The 16,881-nt window shown below is 38.6% G+C and overlaps 2 protein-coding genes across 4 annotated transcripts in view; one reads left to right on the top strand and one right to left on the bottom strand.

The window, feature by feature from the left end:
- Window positions 1–16,047, top strand: part of Nep2 (M13 family metallopeptidase neprilysin 2) — a 37,044-nt gene extending 20,997 nt beyond the window's left edge. For 2 of the 3 annotated variants that reach the window (XM_072019776.2, XM_072019778.1), the window contains 9 exons: window positions 8,989–9,137; window positions 11,857–11,994; window positions 12,294–12,539; window positions 12,764–12,975; window positions 13,381–13,557; window positions 13,645–14,139; window positions 14,241–14,532; window positions 14,631–14,881; window positions 15,629–16,047. In XM_072019776.2, coding sequence (XP_071875877.1) covers window positions 8,989–9,137; window positions 11,857–11,994; window positions 12,294–12,539; window positions 12,764–12,975; window positions 13,381–13,557; window positions 13,645–14,139; window positions 14,241–14,532; window positions 14,631–14,881; window positions 15,629–15,967 — 2,299 coding nt within the window. In that variant the 3' untranslated portion in view covers window positions 15,968–16,047. The remainder of the gene's footprint in view (window positions 1–8,988; window positions 9,138–11,856; window positions 11,995–12,293; window positions 12,540–12,763; window positions 12,976–13,380; window positions 13,558–13,644; window positions 14,140–14,240; window positions 14,533–14,630; window positions 14,882–15,628) is intronic. The other variant, XM_072019777.1, reaches the window with a different exon arrangement.
- Ada2a (Transcriptional adapter 2A) overlaps window positions 1–16,881 on the bottom strand; it is a 330,348-nt gene that overhangs the window by 23,896 nt on the left and 289,571 nt on the right. The gene's annotated exons all lie outside the window — the stretch shown is intronic.

Below are 16,881 nucleotides of genomic sequence, written 5' to 3'. Positions count from 1 at the left end.
AAAGGAACAAAATTTAGAAACTTTCGGATTTCTAAGATAAAGTGGATAAGCGTTGAGTAAACTTAGTAGCGTAACGTTTTAACGGTTTAACAAGTTTTTATATAAACGGCGCTAAATTGTCGATGAAATGGGACAAGTCGTTCGTGTCACGACGCTAATTGTCTCTGGCTGCCGCTTCTACGGCATACCTGGACCTGACGACGCGACGCCGCCACGTTACGCTATTGTGATACCTTAACGTTGCAACACACGTTATCGTAGCGGCATAAGCAACGTCGATGGTTAGGTAATTCGTCGACGATATCGTAGTTGATGATACAAGTAAATTCGTTGTTCTTTGAAATAAACGTGGTACGAACGAAATTCGCGGATTTTCTTCTATTCGTTGGACACGATGTAGATACGATTTGGAGGTATAAAAAACGAGTAAAGGAAAAAAAGTGGTGCACTTTTTGTCAAAATTTTTACGATGCCTTCGTAAGAGAGGAAGTGAAAGTACTCGATTTCCAGCGAGTGACCAACTGGGAGAAACCTCGCGATCTTAAAATAAAACTTAGCCAAAGATGCACGCACGCAGTTTGCACGGCATGAATTATGAAAGTCGCGCGTGTTGCAAGCATTTTACGCGGTTCCACGCGAATCGAAGGATAATAAAACAATCGTACGTATGCTGATGCACCATATAAATATTTGCAAGCAACCGCGGCCGTGTTGAATTTTGAAATCAAGGCAAACAAATGGTGCACGATAAATATCCTGTTCGATCGTCTAAGATGTAAAGTTTATTTGCTTTTTTATTGAAAAGAGAGAAGATAGTTTCAAATGTTCTATATCACGCCTAGTATATTTTTATTATATTTTATTGTTTTATTATACGGTAATATTTTAGCGTCGTTACGATAACGTTCATTGAAATTAAGGTGTTAAGCGCAAAAAGTGTATTTGTGGAAAGAAAATAAAGCAGCTATCTGCTACAAATAATTTTTGACGTTTCGGTTCAATACATAAACTTCAAGCAGAATCTAAGCAGAGTTCTAAATGTCTTATTTAGTTTAGAATTTCTTTCGTTCGGTATATGTGGCTTTGGTTAATTTCAAGTTACGTAGGTGCGTTTGCTTGGACACGTGAGAAAATATCTAAAGTTACGTTTTATAACAACTTTTTTAGCGAACTTTGCTTCTTATAGTATATCGTGTGTATGTACTTTCTCTTAACTCGTTCTATATGCTTTTACCTATAGTGGAGTAAAAACAATAACAAAGAACGTATAAAATTAATTCGAAGCAGTCTGTTACTGCTACCACATCTTTCTTCTATTTTTACGACTTTCCATTTCGCGTGTATACTTTCACAATACCCTACTTCCTAAGAGATATTTCAGATAATTTTCTTGTTTCGAGCGACATTTTCGACGAAATTAATTTTCAAGAACCCGTTATCGTAAAATTTTAAACTTGGAAACAAGTTTCGCCGTACGAGAAATTAATTTCATCCAAAAAATTGTTTAAATTTCGTATCGATACTGCTTAATCTAATCAACGTGGAATTCCTTTCGTTCTATCCTCGAACGATCTGTACACAATACATACTGTGTAAAGAAGTAATGAAAAAGAAATATTGTTCTTGTCTCTGGTACGTGATTATGGCTGAATCGCAACGTTCTTCGTTTACATACCTGCTTGTGCATAACCGGTTATATTTACCGATAGATCTTTGTCTTATCAAGCATACTTCTTTGGCTTCTGTAGAAAAAAAGACACGTTACTTTCTACAGGAAGTGACTGTTTCGCGTAGTACTGGTTCAAGACTGATATAGGACGACTGTTCGGTCGTTCGAGCATGGCTGGTGTTGAAATTACACGTACCTGCGCATATGTCTTTCGTTGACGTTTTAAAAAATTGACTCACTGATGATACAACGATATACGATTATATATATGTACGATACACGTTCGATAAATCGGATTCGAATCTACGATTTTTTTTTTTAAACCGTTAAGGGCGCGATAACCTCCATCGAACTTACTTTAAAATTCGTTTCACCTTTGCTAGTATCTCGTCTCTTCCTGCTACTTTTTACTTCCGTGATAATCATTTGCAGTCACCTTGAAACCGCAAAGTATCGTACCTGACGGAACTAGGCATATCACGAAGGTAGCCAATCGAATTTGTATTCCACGCGCTCGCTCTTTTGTTTCCTTATCGCGTGCACCCTGAAGAACAACCGAACGAGGTCCCCTAGTTTTGCGAATTCCTGCTAAAGAGGTCAGCGATGAAAGGAACCCGGTTCCAAACGAATTAATTGAAAATCGAGGCGAATACCGGTAAACCGGTATGCTACGCTGCTGCGAGATCTTCGTTCTTGGAGAGGACTTCGTTCGACGCCCACGTCGTCTCTTCAATGAGAAAATTGGAGAAACTGCGCTTCGCAACTGCACTTTTTAAGAATCTCGAGCGATCGTAACGTTGGACGTGATACGTTCCATGCGAAACTGGCAAATTGAGGAAGCGCGTTTTAAAGTAGCCGTACAACGTGAAGCTACGGAATCTACGTACTCGCCGTCTCCAATTTTAACGAATCGTGTAATTTGCGAATAACAAGACGATCGTATAATTTCAGACAATTGAATTGTAATTCGTTCGCGAGAATTTCGCAGAGGTGGTTTATGGCATTCGCGGTCAAGATCGCGAAGAACTGGCGGCGCAGTTCGAGGACACGAAACGAAGTAAACAATGGAATTGCAGAATTAATTTCATGTTTGGAATTAAATAATCGAACTTGAATGGTCAAATAATCGAACGCTACTTTCCATATCTATCTAATTATTATTTAACTACCACATTTAAATTTTACTTTGCATTATTTATTACGAAACGATGGATTCTCTCTTTTTTTTTTGTTTAATTATCGAATTTTACCCGACGGAATTTCCCTCGCTGAACTAATAATTTCTATTCCAATAAACCGAAAGAATCCGATTAAATTCGATTTCGATGATCGAGCGATGATTTCGACGATGTTAACTAAAAATAAAAGGGATCAAGTGGAATGGAAAAATTATAAGAAGGTCCGAAGAAGGTCGAGTCTTGGGACACGTGCAAAAGACACGATTCGATTATTAGCATGCAATCCACGTTCACTTTGTACCATTTCAATCCGACACGGTTTCGTGGTCGCCTGACCGACGAAATGCTCGCTGAAAGGTTCAACCGGGCCTGACCGGAGAATTTCAACTCTAAAAGGCAACAAAACATCTCATTACTTCTACCTCGTTGCACACAATACACCCATTGTTCAAGTATATTTCGAAGAACCGATTGGTATCGAGAATTAAATTAAAACGATGGACAAAGTGCGAAAAGCAACTTTAACCACAAATATATAACGAAAGGTTTACATTTTTCATTTTTCTCGACTTAATCGGATCGTTTCCTAACCAGAGAGTTTAACGAAATTCTTAACTGCTTTACAGCCAACAGTCGTTAATGGTAAAAGTTAATATTGCAACAGTACTTGTACAACGTTTGCTCGATTTACGTTTCGTTTAAGATTTATCGCGCGTTATTTACTTGGAGTGCAGTTTCCAAGAAACTTGTTGTTATTCCATGAATCGAACTAAATACGTTTGCGTGGTTCCACGTGAAATTGCATATTGGGTGCTCGTTTTCCAAGCTGTTTACATCGTCCGAACAATCTATTCCACGTGTTTTGCGACCAAGCGTGATTGCCTGGCCACTGACGCGACAAATTCGAAATCGACCAGGCCACTAATTTTGTCCTCCCGAGGGCAGATAGCGCAAAGCAGGGGATGCCTCCTCGTGCTTCTCCGATAATGTCTCGATAATCTTGATGCTTTTACACGAAACTTTTAAGGAACTTGGTTTCTCGTCCATGCCTACCTAACGTAACTCTCGCTAAATATTCCTATCGCTTATTCTCATATCTGATGTATTTCTAATATCTTCCATTATCGATTCTTCGGCAATTTACGACACTGTCAAATGGTCAAACAGCTCATACATTCGTTCAAACAACTTTGATGCTTTCAAAAGCTTTTCCTCTAACTGTGTACAAAGATTTTTCTATCGATCGTTAATAACAGAGATTGACATTTTCATAAAGAAGAAATAAAACGCATCGGAGTGAGGACCGGTTTTTCCCACGATAAATACATGCATCAACCCGAACGACACTCCTAAGAGAATATCCTAAAGAGAGACAGAGAGAGAGAGAGAGAGGAGAGAAAAACAAAAAGAGCGGCGTTACACGGTCGAGTTACCCATTATCGATTCATCGATCGCGCGAACGGCAAGCATCGCGATATTTACCGCTGGATCGCTGTTTCGTTCGCACAGGAAGTGTGTCAGGGTGATCGTAACCGAGTTTTCACACGATGAAGCGCGTTGTTGTGTCGGTTTCGTGGCGCTGTTAATGGCATGGAAATTCGACCGCGTGGAGGGAAAGAAGGACACGCTCCATACGACTTTTCCCAGGTTTTAGCCGGCTTGGAGATTTATCACGAGCTTGGCCATTGACTTCAAAGCGTCCCGGTGCACGCCGTCCCTGGAAAAGGTCAATACACTCGAGTTGCACCGCGTCGCGAACCTTATTGCTCGACTCGACGCCCGCTACGTCGTCGTCCAACTTGAAACGGTTTACTTACTGTAACGGCAGTGAGCCGATTTACTTGCTTCTCTCGCCTTTGTTGCCACTCGATGCCAGTACCCTACGTGTGTGCGAACGATAGGAGGATCAAGCCTCTCGTACGCGATGAGAGCTGCTTTTAATTAAAATTTGATTGCGCTACTCGCACGGCAGGGCTGTTAAGTTTTGTCGTAAAGTTAGCACTGATAACGTAGTTAACAATGCGCCGAGTGTAGAGTTTTAAGAGAGTTTCGAAGGCGCGTCTACAACGCGACAAAGGAATATTTAATCTCAGATAAACCTGTTTCACTTGCACTCTGTAGTCCGTTATGGCGGGACATTTAACCCTTTGACGCTCAGATTGCGTAAACGTAACATCGTGCTAGACGATAAACGTATCTGTTTTGGGTGAAACTGAGCCTGATTCTAATTATTAGTTCCTCGATTCGGATCGAGGAAGAAATTGCGATCAATCGCAGCTTGCTATTCCGATAGCTCAATAAAATTCCGATTCTAAAAACTTAAATTCGAGTATTTTAATTGGCACGCAACGTTTATTAAAATACGCAATTAAAAAATAAAATAGAAAAATATTACAAGATAGAGCGGTGGTCAATTTTTTGTTATTAACCGAATGTTAATGAAACTTTCATAAAATAGACATCGCGATAAGCTCATTGATGATTCGAATGGCAAAACACAGATTAGTACGATCACCCTCGTTTGATAATATTTGCGTAAAGAGCGGATACATTACATATTAATATTCGTTTTTACTAAAACGATTAAACGGTTATCGTACAGTGTGAATAACCAGGAATTACATAATCGCGAGATTATGTCCATAAACTTTGTACAAACGACGTATAGCTATAATAACGTAAGTAACGTGAAGCTATATATCGTACCTATGCGTGTAGAATATTTATTTATTTATCATGGGAACGTTCACCTATTACCCCAATAACGTTGTTACGTCTGCCATTTGAAAAGTTTACACGCTTTAAACGTTGCACTTAAACGCGGTATTTTAAACTTCTTCCGATACGAACAGAGTTAGCACGGTATTTAGCCATAATTCTTACAGCGGAAATTATAAAACGGTATTTATGGTTACTGCCTATGTATTTCTTTCCTACGTTACTTTGCATAGGATGTTCTAATTGAAAGTACAGTTGAACCGCCGGCATTTGAATTAATCATCGTCTTCCAAATAACGGAGCTATAGATTATACCATAGAACATCGATATTTATTACTTTTGGAACATTCGTAAACAAAACAGTAGAATATTAGAACAGCAGATATTCGGATAACAGAGATTAACAGAGACGAAGTTTGAAATATTCCGCAATTTTATTTCTGTTCCATGATCGGTACCTATACGATATATCTAGCGAAACCAGACATTGAAAAATCTTCATCATCGTAGATAAGTATCGACAGATTTATTCTTCGCTTCGTTGCTAGTATTGGGAAATATCTAATTTTCTTACGCGACGACCAATAAGCTGAATAAGTTGTACCAGTTAGCCTTGGGCTGTATTTTATCGATAAATGCCACTATATCGTCTACACCTATGATCGATCGAAGGAATCTTTTCAACGTGTACGTTACAACGTGGTACGGCAAACATACTTCCTACTGTTTAAATTTATCACGTTTTGTACAAACACGTCGCGTTTAGAAGCGTTCAAAAATTTGATCCGGTTTTCCTTAGCATACATTACAATGTGATTTATCGAATTTGAATGTAACAGCTAACAAAATAGAAAATAACGACATTAAGTGGATTGAATGGAAGAAAAACAGAATCTCCAAAAAGTCGAACGAAATTACTACGAATAATACAAAGATAAAAAATTACATCTACGTGTGTTGCTAACAATGAACGCATTTCGCTCGCGTTTAAGTAGTATTTTTACGAGCTGTTTTAGTTCACGCTTGGCCGCCAACTCGAGCTACTGCTCGCTATCGAAAGGTAATCAGGTTCTGCGTAACGGTGATCTAGAAGAATATTGCGACTGGTTTCAACGTTCTACGCGTTCGTACTGCTGCAATTATTCGCGTAGAGCGTAGAATCTACGGGGAAAAGGGTCGAACCGCTAGTTCTAGCGACACAGTCTGGCGAGCCGTGGTTTTATACCACGCGCGATAAAAAGACGACTGCTTTCGGAATCCAGAATTATAAAAAAACGTTTTTACACAAAACGACTATGGTAGTAGTAGCAGCAGCAGTAGTAATAGTAATAACAGTAGTAATAGTATTTGTTTATTGCATGGACTTTCGTCTGTTGTTATCCTAAAGTTAGACGAACATTTCGTGACAACTATACTTACTTCTAGTTTACGTTATGCCTATTGACATATTATTTATTTACGATCAATACTTAGATCTATGTTACCATTGATTATTAACGACGAAAGAGATATACGATACATAGTGATATGATATTAAGCGGAAAATCTAGCTGGCAGAAAATCTTTACATTTCGATATTTATCTGCCTTGTCAATTTTCTCGATTACCGTTTGATTTTGTTGAAAATGTCGAAAGAATAGCGTTAATTGTTACGCAGTTTACAAAGAACACCAATTGCGCAATACGATGTTGTGTCACGATGAATAATGATCTGTGTCTATGAGGCGACAATGCGGGTAAGTGCAACAAAAGAAATCGATAATGACCATTATGTATATATCTTTTCGACGGAATCCTATTCTATCTTGAAACGTATTTCTGAAACTTTTATATCATCGTTGCTTTTTCCATGTTATTATTATTAAATTTATTAACACTTTCGAGGTACTACTATCGCTTTATTCGTTTCACGATCGGTAAATTAATTTTACTTCGCGAAAGTACAAGTATATATTCCACCGTGATTTGTAAAAAGAGAAATGGAATTGAAAAATGGGGAATGTGTACACGGATGAGTCATAAAAGAAGGATAAACACGTGTAAAGGTAATGTTTGAAACGTTTTTACAAAGTAACAAAAGTAATTATTGTGTTTTGCCCGCAGCAGTTCGTTCATGTAGGACGAGATCCAATGATTGCCGAGTAATAAATTGCGGCTTTGTAACTATTCATGAGAGGATTCGCAAGAATTCCATTTCTCATCCGCTTAATCTCCAAACTTACGTAAAGGATGGATATAATTGTAAAACTAATGCTTATATAATCGTCATTTAGAGACTTCTCTATTCTTTAAAAAAGATATTGAATTTCAATCGAATCGAATTGATTACAGGGACGGGATATTTCGCTTGAGTCTTAGATTTTCATTTTCATTAAAATACGAATGTTTTACTAAACTTACAAAATACTGTACGTCTTATTTCCTACGAAATCCTACGAAATATCGTATATGTGAAGAAAATGCGATTTTTTTTTTTTTTTTCTAGCAGATTTTATTTACAACGAAACAGGAAGCTATTCTGGTTTCCCTATTTCGAAACCGTACCACCGCGAAACCATAAAAATGACGATCAACGACGCTCATGAAGTTCCATTTTCTCGAACTCTTTTCTTGTGAATCATAGTTTGCGGTTAATTCAGCATAGACTTCAAGGTTCGCGAAACCATTAATACGAAACTATACTCCGACGTATTTCCATTAACAGCCGACTTTTACTACTCGCTGCTGTTTAGCAGAGCGAAGAAGATCGATCTTCGTGGATCATGTACGATCTACCAATTCCTTCCAAGGACGTAAATATACGAGAAGCGACATAAATCTTATCGGATGGTCGCGTACCTGAACGGGCGTCGCATTAAAATTCAAATTGCGTAAAACGAAATTCCCAAATATATGATAGAAATTGTTAATCCATGCCCGAGTCTGCTATCGGTAGATACTTAAAATAGTTCGATGTAGAAATTTATGAATACTTTTTGTTTTCTGAAAATTCGCATGATTTTTAATACGACGAATAAAGATTTCTTTTCCTTTGCATTATATATTTTCTCGTACGTCGTTCCATTCCGATATCTTCGATAACAGTTTTATATCTTCGATAATTCCAGTGTTAAAAATCTTGCCACATGCCTCTTCCATCTTCTTATCGTTCTGTTAACATGTCTCTCTTTTTCGTATAAAAATCACGAGATTATTGACGTTCGGATGAACAGCGCGACAGAAAGGGAGAAGAGAAATATTGACATCATCGTTTTTTATTTTCAATTGCGAAACTTTATTTACTGGCTTGTTAATTTTAAATCGCGTGAAACGCGAGTATCTCGCGATAAAACAGGCCGATAATAATACAATGAAACGATGGCGAAGAGAAGTTTGTCGAAAGGAAAAAAATTGTTCATTTCGACTTGTACGTTTTGTTTCAGAAACCCAACATGGTGGAAGAGGAGATCGACGTTGGAACGCGGGCTAACTGTGATAGCAGTTTGCGGAGTGCTTTTGTGCATCGCTTTGGCTGTTGCACTTGGTGTTCTGGCCGCAAACGCTGTAACCTGCGACACGTCATCCAGAAACGGTAAGAATATCCGCAAATGCACAGTTTGACGATTTGCAAAAGATCTTGACCTATGCCTGAATCCACGACCTCGTACAAAGTGTATTCGATATCGAATACTCGTTCTCGATCGTGGTCCAAGCATGTTGAAGATTTAATAAGAATCGTGTTCTTCATATTTTTCCCTCGCTAATTGCACTCATGTAGTTAGGTCGTATGACTTAAGTACACGCCTTAACGAGCTTATAAATACCATAATTACTTTCAACGTGGATTCACGAACACCGCGAACCGTCATTACACTTCCGCTGCAATTAAAACACTGTCTAACATCGTTCAATGGTTACCATTAACAAACGTTGAAAGAGTCCTATGATTCGTATCGTGAATATCGGTTTTCTTCAAAATTGTGTAATTAAGATCTCGGAGCGATCGTCGCGTACCTCGAAACAGGAAACGAAGAAACCGGTTGTCCGACGATAATCCGTAAATTGTTTCCATTGAAACTCGTATTATGGCTTTTTAAATGATTTTAAGAAATATCAGATAGATGTAAAAGTTTTGTCGGCTGGCGCATTGTCTTCCTCAATGGCGTTGCTTCTTTTTCTTTTTCTTTTTACATAAATTGCGATCGACTTAAATAGAAATTAGTTCCACATAATAACTAGACTGCGCATTTTATCCGTTTCTTTCCTCGCAAATTCTTTTTCTACCGTTTTAATTCGACCCGCGTTCAACCGATAAAAATTTGGAAGCGACAAGCTTCTCGATCTGCCGTACGAGGAAACGGTTTGATAACGGTTTCGTGGGTATGTCAAAAGAAAATATTAAAAAAGAATTTCAGTCGCGTGAAAGTTGGCCAAACGGGTTACGATCGAGTCGTCATAAATTTCATTGGCAGCTAGTGTCACGTGCGACCTATTTTCTCACGTTGATTTATCCTTGCGAATCTACGCGCTTCTCTTGCTTTCTCGAAATATCATATCGTTGCATAAAACAAGTCGGTATATCGATATTCTTTTCTCGTTCGTTGAATTTCATCGCCCTAGCCTTTGGAATCGTAGTAATTTTGTTGAAACTATTAATCTGTTATTAGGAGAGTCTCAATCGCCGTTACTAACCGTACCTGACGAATGTTTATATCGCGTTATTGTTATGTAAAATCTATTTAGCCAAGGATATACGTACGTATTAATTAGTTTCGTTACCTTCTACAGGCGCGTTACGTAACTTAGCCCATTTCTTTCCTAATCCAACACATACCGAACGAAATACGTACCAAGTGAGTACGCGGATCATTGGAAATTCAAATGGCCAAATTTCGTACCACTACTCGTAGATGACCAAGAGCGATCGATAAAAATACGCGTAATGGATATTACGTAACGTTTAACGTATCGGAACGTAGTGTGTACTAGATGAATGCTGAAATGAAACCCAAAAAAACAGCACTCTCGGTCTTACCCTTCTCTCGTCTGCGAAATTACGATCATATGAGTAAGTCGGAGTTGCTCGTGCGATAATCGCGTAACTTTATACGGTACGATGAATCCGTGAATACACATTTCCTATTTCTTTCGTTATAACGATCGGCCGACGAAGGATATATCGTATCACATCCGAAACGCGTGATTTAACGTAAAAAAGGTCGTGACGTCAATAAGAGCGTCCCGATTCTGACGCATCGAGGTAAGTGATCATTGTTTTGAGAGTTACTCAGCGTGGCCAGGTCGTGCTTTTCGGCGATCCACGCCCGCGAACTAAATAAGAAGCCGAGCTTTCCAATCTGTATATTTTCGATCGAGTATCGATCGACCACCCGCTAACATCATTAAAGAAACAATCAAATATGAATCACCGGAATATTTTTACGGATCATCGGCAAACGATCATGTTTTAGGAACTAATCGTCGAGACGATGGCGCCGATACAATGTTTCTTTTTCTTCTTCGCGAACAGTCATGAAGTCGATCGATGAGAACAAAACGATCGGTTTTACGATCCAGCCAGAGTATCTCGACTTTCGTAAATGTGTTGTAAGCTCTCGAATCTCTCGCGTCTCTATTTTCGCTTTCTCTGGATGAACAGCGATGCTTGTTAACGAGAAAGGCAACGAATGCCAAAGATGAACGTGGTTGCGGGCTTTTGAATGAATTCGCGTTGATCGATAGGGAAGGTGGTTGTACACGTTTCAATGGATCAATCGCTTAAGGTTGATTACCGCGATTACGCTTTCAGCGGCATCGCATTGCACGTGTTTGCACGAAGGTTCGTTCAAACTGTGAAGCGAATAGCGACGGGAACGATGTAGAAACACGCGTGACGCCACTGGTTAGACGGTTTAACTGTTGGATTTTTTTCCTTTACATTCCTCGTTCTTGGACGAGCATATTTATTCCGACAGATCTTTTTATCGTTCGAGATATTCTTAGAGAACGCTCTTTTAGAGACTCGTTACGGGTGGATAAGATACGCGGAAAGTGCTTTCGTATCTTGCATTCGTCTCGAGTGATTCTTCTCCTAGTGAAAAACAGGACTTTACGAATATATGGTACAGCACTATGTAAATGAAATAAAAATAAAATGTAATAGTAGAAATCCGTAGTCTGTTAGGCGATAAGATTGCTTGTTATCACGGCTTAAAAAGCGACTGGCACTAACAATCATTAACATTGTGGTCGTGCATTATTTTTGTGTTGCAACTGCACCTGCATCTGCATCTGCGCCTGCACGAGAGTAGATCCTGTTAACTCAGAGGGATTACCATCCACAGCCGATGCCCTGAATGGATATCAACAGAATAAAGGCGTTCATGTCATTGACAAAGGATCCAGCTGTGACGAGGACGTATGTTACTCGAAAGAATGCATCCATACGGGTTAGTAAAAATTTCATCAACTTCGACAAAGTTATTCGTCGCGATAAAACTTTTAGCCAACCCGATCGATCTAGGCGATCGTAATAAGTAGCTGGGTACCCAACTTTCCATTTTTTCTTTTTTTTTTTTTTTTTGAATCTTTATATTGAAATTTGTATAAAGATCATAAATATTAACGTTCCAAACGCTTCTAAAAGTTTTATCGTCGCGAATGTTCATTTCGGTTGTCTACCGCTGTATTATTTCATTACGACACGAAAGTAATTTTACTAATGGCGCTAAATCGTGTAACTCTTTAGCCGCTAGATTGTTGAAGAACATGGATTCCGAGGTAGAACCGTGCGACGACTTTTACGATTTCGCTTGCGGTGGTTTCCTCAAGTCTACCATCATCCCGGATGACAAGACCAGCGTAAATACATTCACTGAAATTAGCGACGAGCTGCAGAACCAGCTAAGAGCCAGTATCGAGGAGAAAAGTTCACCGGATGAACCGAAACCGTTCAGACTCGCCAAGAATTTGTACAAGGCTTGCATGAACAAGAGTGAGTACATACATATGTACTTGGATTGGTTATCTCCTGCTTGCAATAAGCAAGTAAAATGTACGTGGAAAATGTTAAACAGTGATCGCAGGACGTATCTTAGTTAGGAAAAGAAACAAAGAAGAACGTAGAACGGTTTGAGAAAATATGTGGTCGGCTGATTGCCGAACTTCTTTAGTAGCTATTAAACGAGATACTCAGATTGGAAAATGTAATTATTTCAGCGGTCATCGAGCAGCAAGGTTTAGACCCTTTGCTCAACATTTTGCAAAAACTCGGTGGCTGGCCCGTGTTGGAAGGCGACCAGTGGAACGAAAATGAGTTTAACTGGAAGGAGTCGGTGTACAAATTCCGCGAGATGGGTTACTCCGTCGACTACTTTATCGATTTCAGTATCGGCGTTGATCTGAAAAACAGCACGAAACGAACAATCGACGTACGTATCAGAAGGAACTCTCGATCTTTACGCGTACCCGTAAAACTTTAATCTCTCGAGCAAACGTGAAATAAACAGAGTCACATCGACGAAACGTAGAAGTCAAACGCGCGAATTGCTCGTGTAAATTTAACTTTGCTTAAAGATCGTACCATTTAGCGGAATTTTGCAATAGTAATTATTGATCGCAAATGCGGTCAAATTACATTTACGATTATAATTCAATATTTATCTAAGCTTAAACGCGTTTCTTAACAATTATGATTTTGTTTGCCAAATGAATAGATGATTTCAAACGCGCTTGCCGAAGTAATGATCATATTAATGTCGCAACTCGGTTCAGTACGAAATTTAATATTGAAGAATCTTTTTTCTATGGAATTTGAAAATGTTTTTTCCTTGCAGTTGGATCAGGCAGCCCTTGGACTATCGCGTGAATATTTATCCAAAGGTTTCGATGATAAAATCGTGCAAGCCTACTACAGCTACATGGTCGATATCGCGGTAATTCTTGGAGCGAATAAAACCGACGCAAAAACTGAATTGAAGGAGTCGTTGGAATTTGAGATGAAACTTGCCAATGTATGTTAGTTATTAAATCAAATCGTACGATAATATACAAAACATGACGCAATGATTAACGAGTCGAATATAACGCTGATTCTGCAGATTTCTTTGCCGAATGAAAAACGTCGCAACGCTACTCTGCTCTACAACCCCATGACGATACGAGAGTTATCCAAGACCTATTCCAGTATCCCGTGGAAGGAATACTTCAACACTCTTCTGGCAACTAGTGCTCAAGTAGACGAAGAGGAAGTCGTGATCGTTAGCGTTCCAAATTACATCACAAGCTTGGAGAAATTATTAGCCACCACACCGAAAAGAGTACAAGCTAACTATGTGATGTGGAGAGCAGCCGCATCTTCTGTAAGCTATCTCACGGACGAAATTCGCAAGAGACAATTACAATATTCGACGGCGTTAAGCGGAAAAACGGAGAGAGAACCCAGATGGAAGGAGTGCATCGATACAGTTTCCAGTAGCTTGGCCATAAGCGTCGGCGCGATGTACGTTAGGAAATACTTCAAGGAGGATGCCAAGAAAAACGCTGTAGACATGGTGGCTGATATTAGGCAAGAATTCACTAAGATACTGAAAAAGGTATGTTTGTTTCAGATTAAAAGACTTATCGCTTCCACCTACGATACCATGAACGAATGCTTCCAAATTTTTCAATTTAAAGATAATTTGACGTTCTTTAGGTTGATTGGATGGACGAAGAAACGAGAAAGAGCGCACTGAACAAAGCAGCCAGCATGTCCAGTCACATCGCTTACCCCGACGAATTACTGGACGACAAGAAATTGGAGAAATTTTACGAGAAACTGGAATTAACGACAGATAATTACCTAGAAGGTATCTTAAATCTGACTTTATTCGGGGTCGAGTATTCTTTCAGTAAACTGAGGAAACCTGTAAACAAGACCGACTGGGTAACTCACGGAAGACCCGCCATCGTTAATGCTTTCTATTCGTCCATCGAGAATAGTATACGTGAGTATCGTTTTATAAAAGTCGATGGAATGATAATTTCGTAATAAATCGTCGACCGATACCAAAGAGACGATAACATTTGTATAATGCTTTTGCAGAATTCCCCGCTGGTATCTTGCAGGGTGCTTTCTTTAGTAACGATCGACCAAGGTACATGAATTATGGCGCTATCGGTTTCGTTATTGGCCACGAAATAACGCATGGCTTCGATGATCAGGGCAGGCAATTCGATAAAAACGGAAATCTGGTCGACTGGTGGGCACCACAAACAAAAGAAAAGTATCTGGAGAAAGCAGAGTGTATTATTCACCAATACGGAAACTATACCGTGGAAGAAGTTAACTTGAACGTAATGATCGACTTTTATTATACGCTGTCTTTTTTTTTTCCCCCTTTCTTCCTCATTCTCAATTGTCCACGATCGTTTGCGTCAACCGATACAAATATTTGTTTAATACGAATTCTAATTTTAGGGTCATCGAGGAACGTCAATCTCTTTATCCTATACATTACTTTACGTAAACTTTATCGAGCTCTTACGATGCAAATAACGTTCATCGATGATGTTCGTCGATGATATTCAAATATCGAATTTTTTCGTACAGAGGTCAAACTCGTGTATAATACGTACTTGTGAATCAAACGTTAAATAACAGCTGGTATAAACACGAAATTTGGCTTGGTAGACTAATTGTTTTAACGTAGAATAATGTTTCTTAAACAACGAACATGTTCTCGACAGTTTTATTTTGTAATAATACGCAACTTTTTTGCCCGCTGAGGTTTATTGAAATTAGGCATATACAGATATAAATATTGATGACGTTCTTTCTTCTTTTCTTCTTTTTTTAGTATCAATTTCGCGAGCTCGCTGTTTTTTTAGATAGACGATGAAACATCATAATTTATAAATCTTTCGTTTAAAGATTTGAAAGCATGTATAATAACGCTATAGAAATTTAAATGCAACGTTATATTTCTTCTTCCATCTCTTACTTTCATTCGTTTAGAAAAAAATAATGCATGTCTTAAATACTCATGCAGAAAGAAAGAAATATAGACATATAAAAAAGAATCGCTTCGTTTCCTGTTACAGTTAAATGGTATCAACACACAAGGCGAGAACATCGCCGACAACGGAGGAATAAAAGAAGCCTATTTAGCATATCAAGAATGGGTACAAAGAAATCATGCGGAGCCAAAATTGCCAGGACTCCCTTATACTCCTGAACAATTGTTCTGGATCAGTGCAGCGAACACTTGGTGTAGTAAGTACAGGCCGGAAGCGATGAAACTTCGCATTACCACTGGTTTCCACAGCCCTGGTAAATTCCGTGTTCTGGGGCCACTTTCCAACATGGAGGAGTTCTCGAAGGATTTCAACTGTCCTCTTGGCTCGAAGATGAATCCCAAAAAGAAATGCGCTGTTTGGTAAAGATCAATACGGTGCAAGAACAATGAGACAGCAGAAGTTATAGTTAATCGACAGCGATGAAATTTGTTCTTCAAAATGTTTCATGAAGAAATGATTCATGTCTGAAACAGCTTTCCTCTGGAAGTTTCGTTAGAATTGACAATCTGGTTCAGTCAGCGGAAACTGTTAGAAATAAAATTTGCGTGTAGCTCGGTGGATCGTCGTAAATCATGATCGGATCTGCTTAAGGAATAAAAGTGAAGGTGCTTCAATAGCAGTGGAACTGATGAAATTCAATTTAGAGGCGCACGATCGTGCTCGAGAAAGATCTCACTAAAGATGCCCAAAGAGATCCTCGTTCATAAATTGACTTGAATTACATGGTTACACAGTACATGTTACTAACATTGTTCGCTAATATATAAGTCCTTTTTTATGAGAGAGACGTCCGAGTTCCGACTAGTATTGTAAATAAAGAAACCAGCGAGAAACGAGGCAGCGCGTCATGATTTGAAATTTTCTGTAATTGCATTCTAGGAAATCGGATAAACGGGTGTTGTAGGTTCTGAAATATTAAAGAAAAATGGAACGAAAATGGACACGTTTAAACTGTGATGATTTTATAGGAAACAGACAATAAAATAGAGAAAACGGTCTTTCGATTAAAAAACTGTAGGATGACGCGCAAACAAAAAAATATATATATAATTATATTGTTAATTATATTTTCAAATGACATTGATTTACTGATATATATATTTATATATATATATATTATTATCATTAATATATATATTTATATATATATGTATATATTGAACGATGAAGTTAATACGTGTTTTTTTGCTATCTGTATGATATTCATTAGGCTCCGTTGAGCAGCGTAAGGTTGTTCATTAGAGTTACCATTTCAAAGTACTTAGACAATGTAGTAT

The sequence above is a fragment of the Bombus fervidus genome, chromosome 16, assembly GCF_041682495.2.
Source record: "Bombus fervidus isolate BK054 chromosome 16, iyBomFerv1, whole genome shotgun sequence".
In the NCBI taxonomy this organism is placed as follows: domain Eukaryota; kingdom Metazoa; phylum Arthropoda; class Insecta; order Hymenoptera; family Apidae; genus Bombus; species Bombus fervidus.
This window is presented reverse-complemented; position numbering and strand designations above follow the sequence as displayed.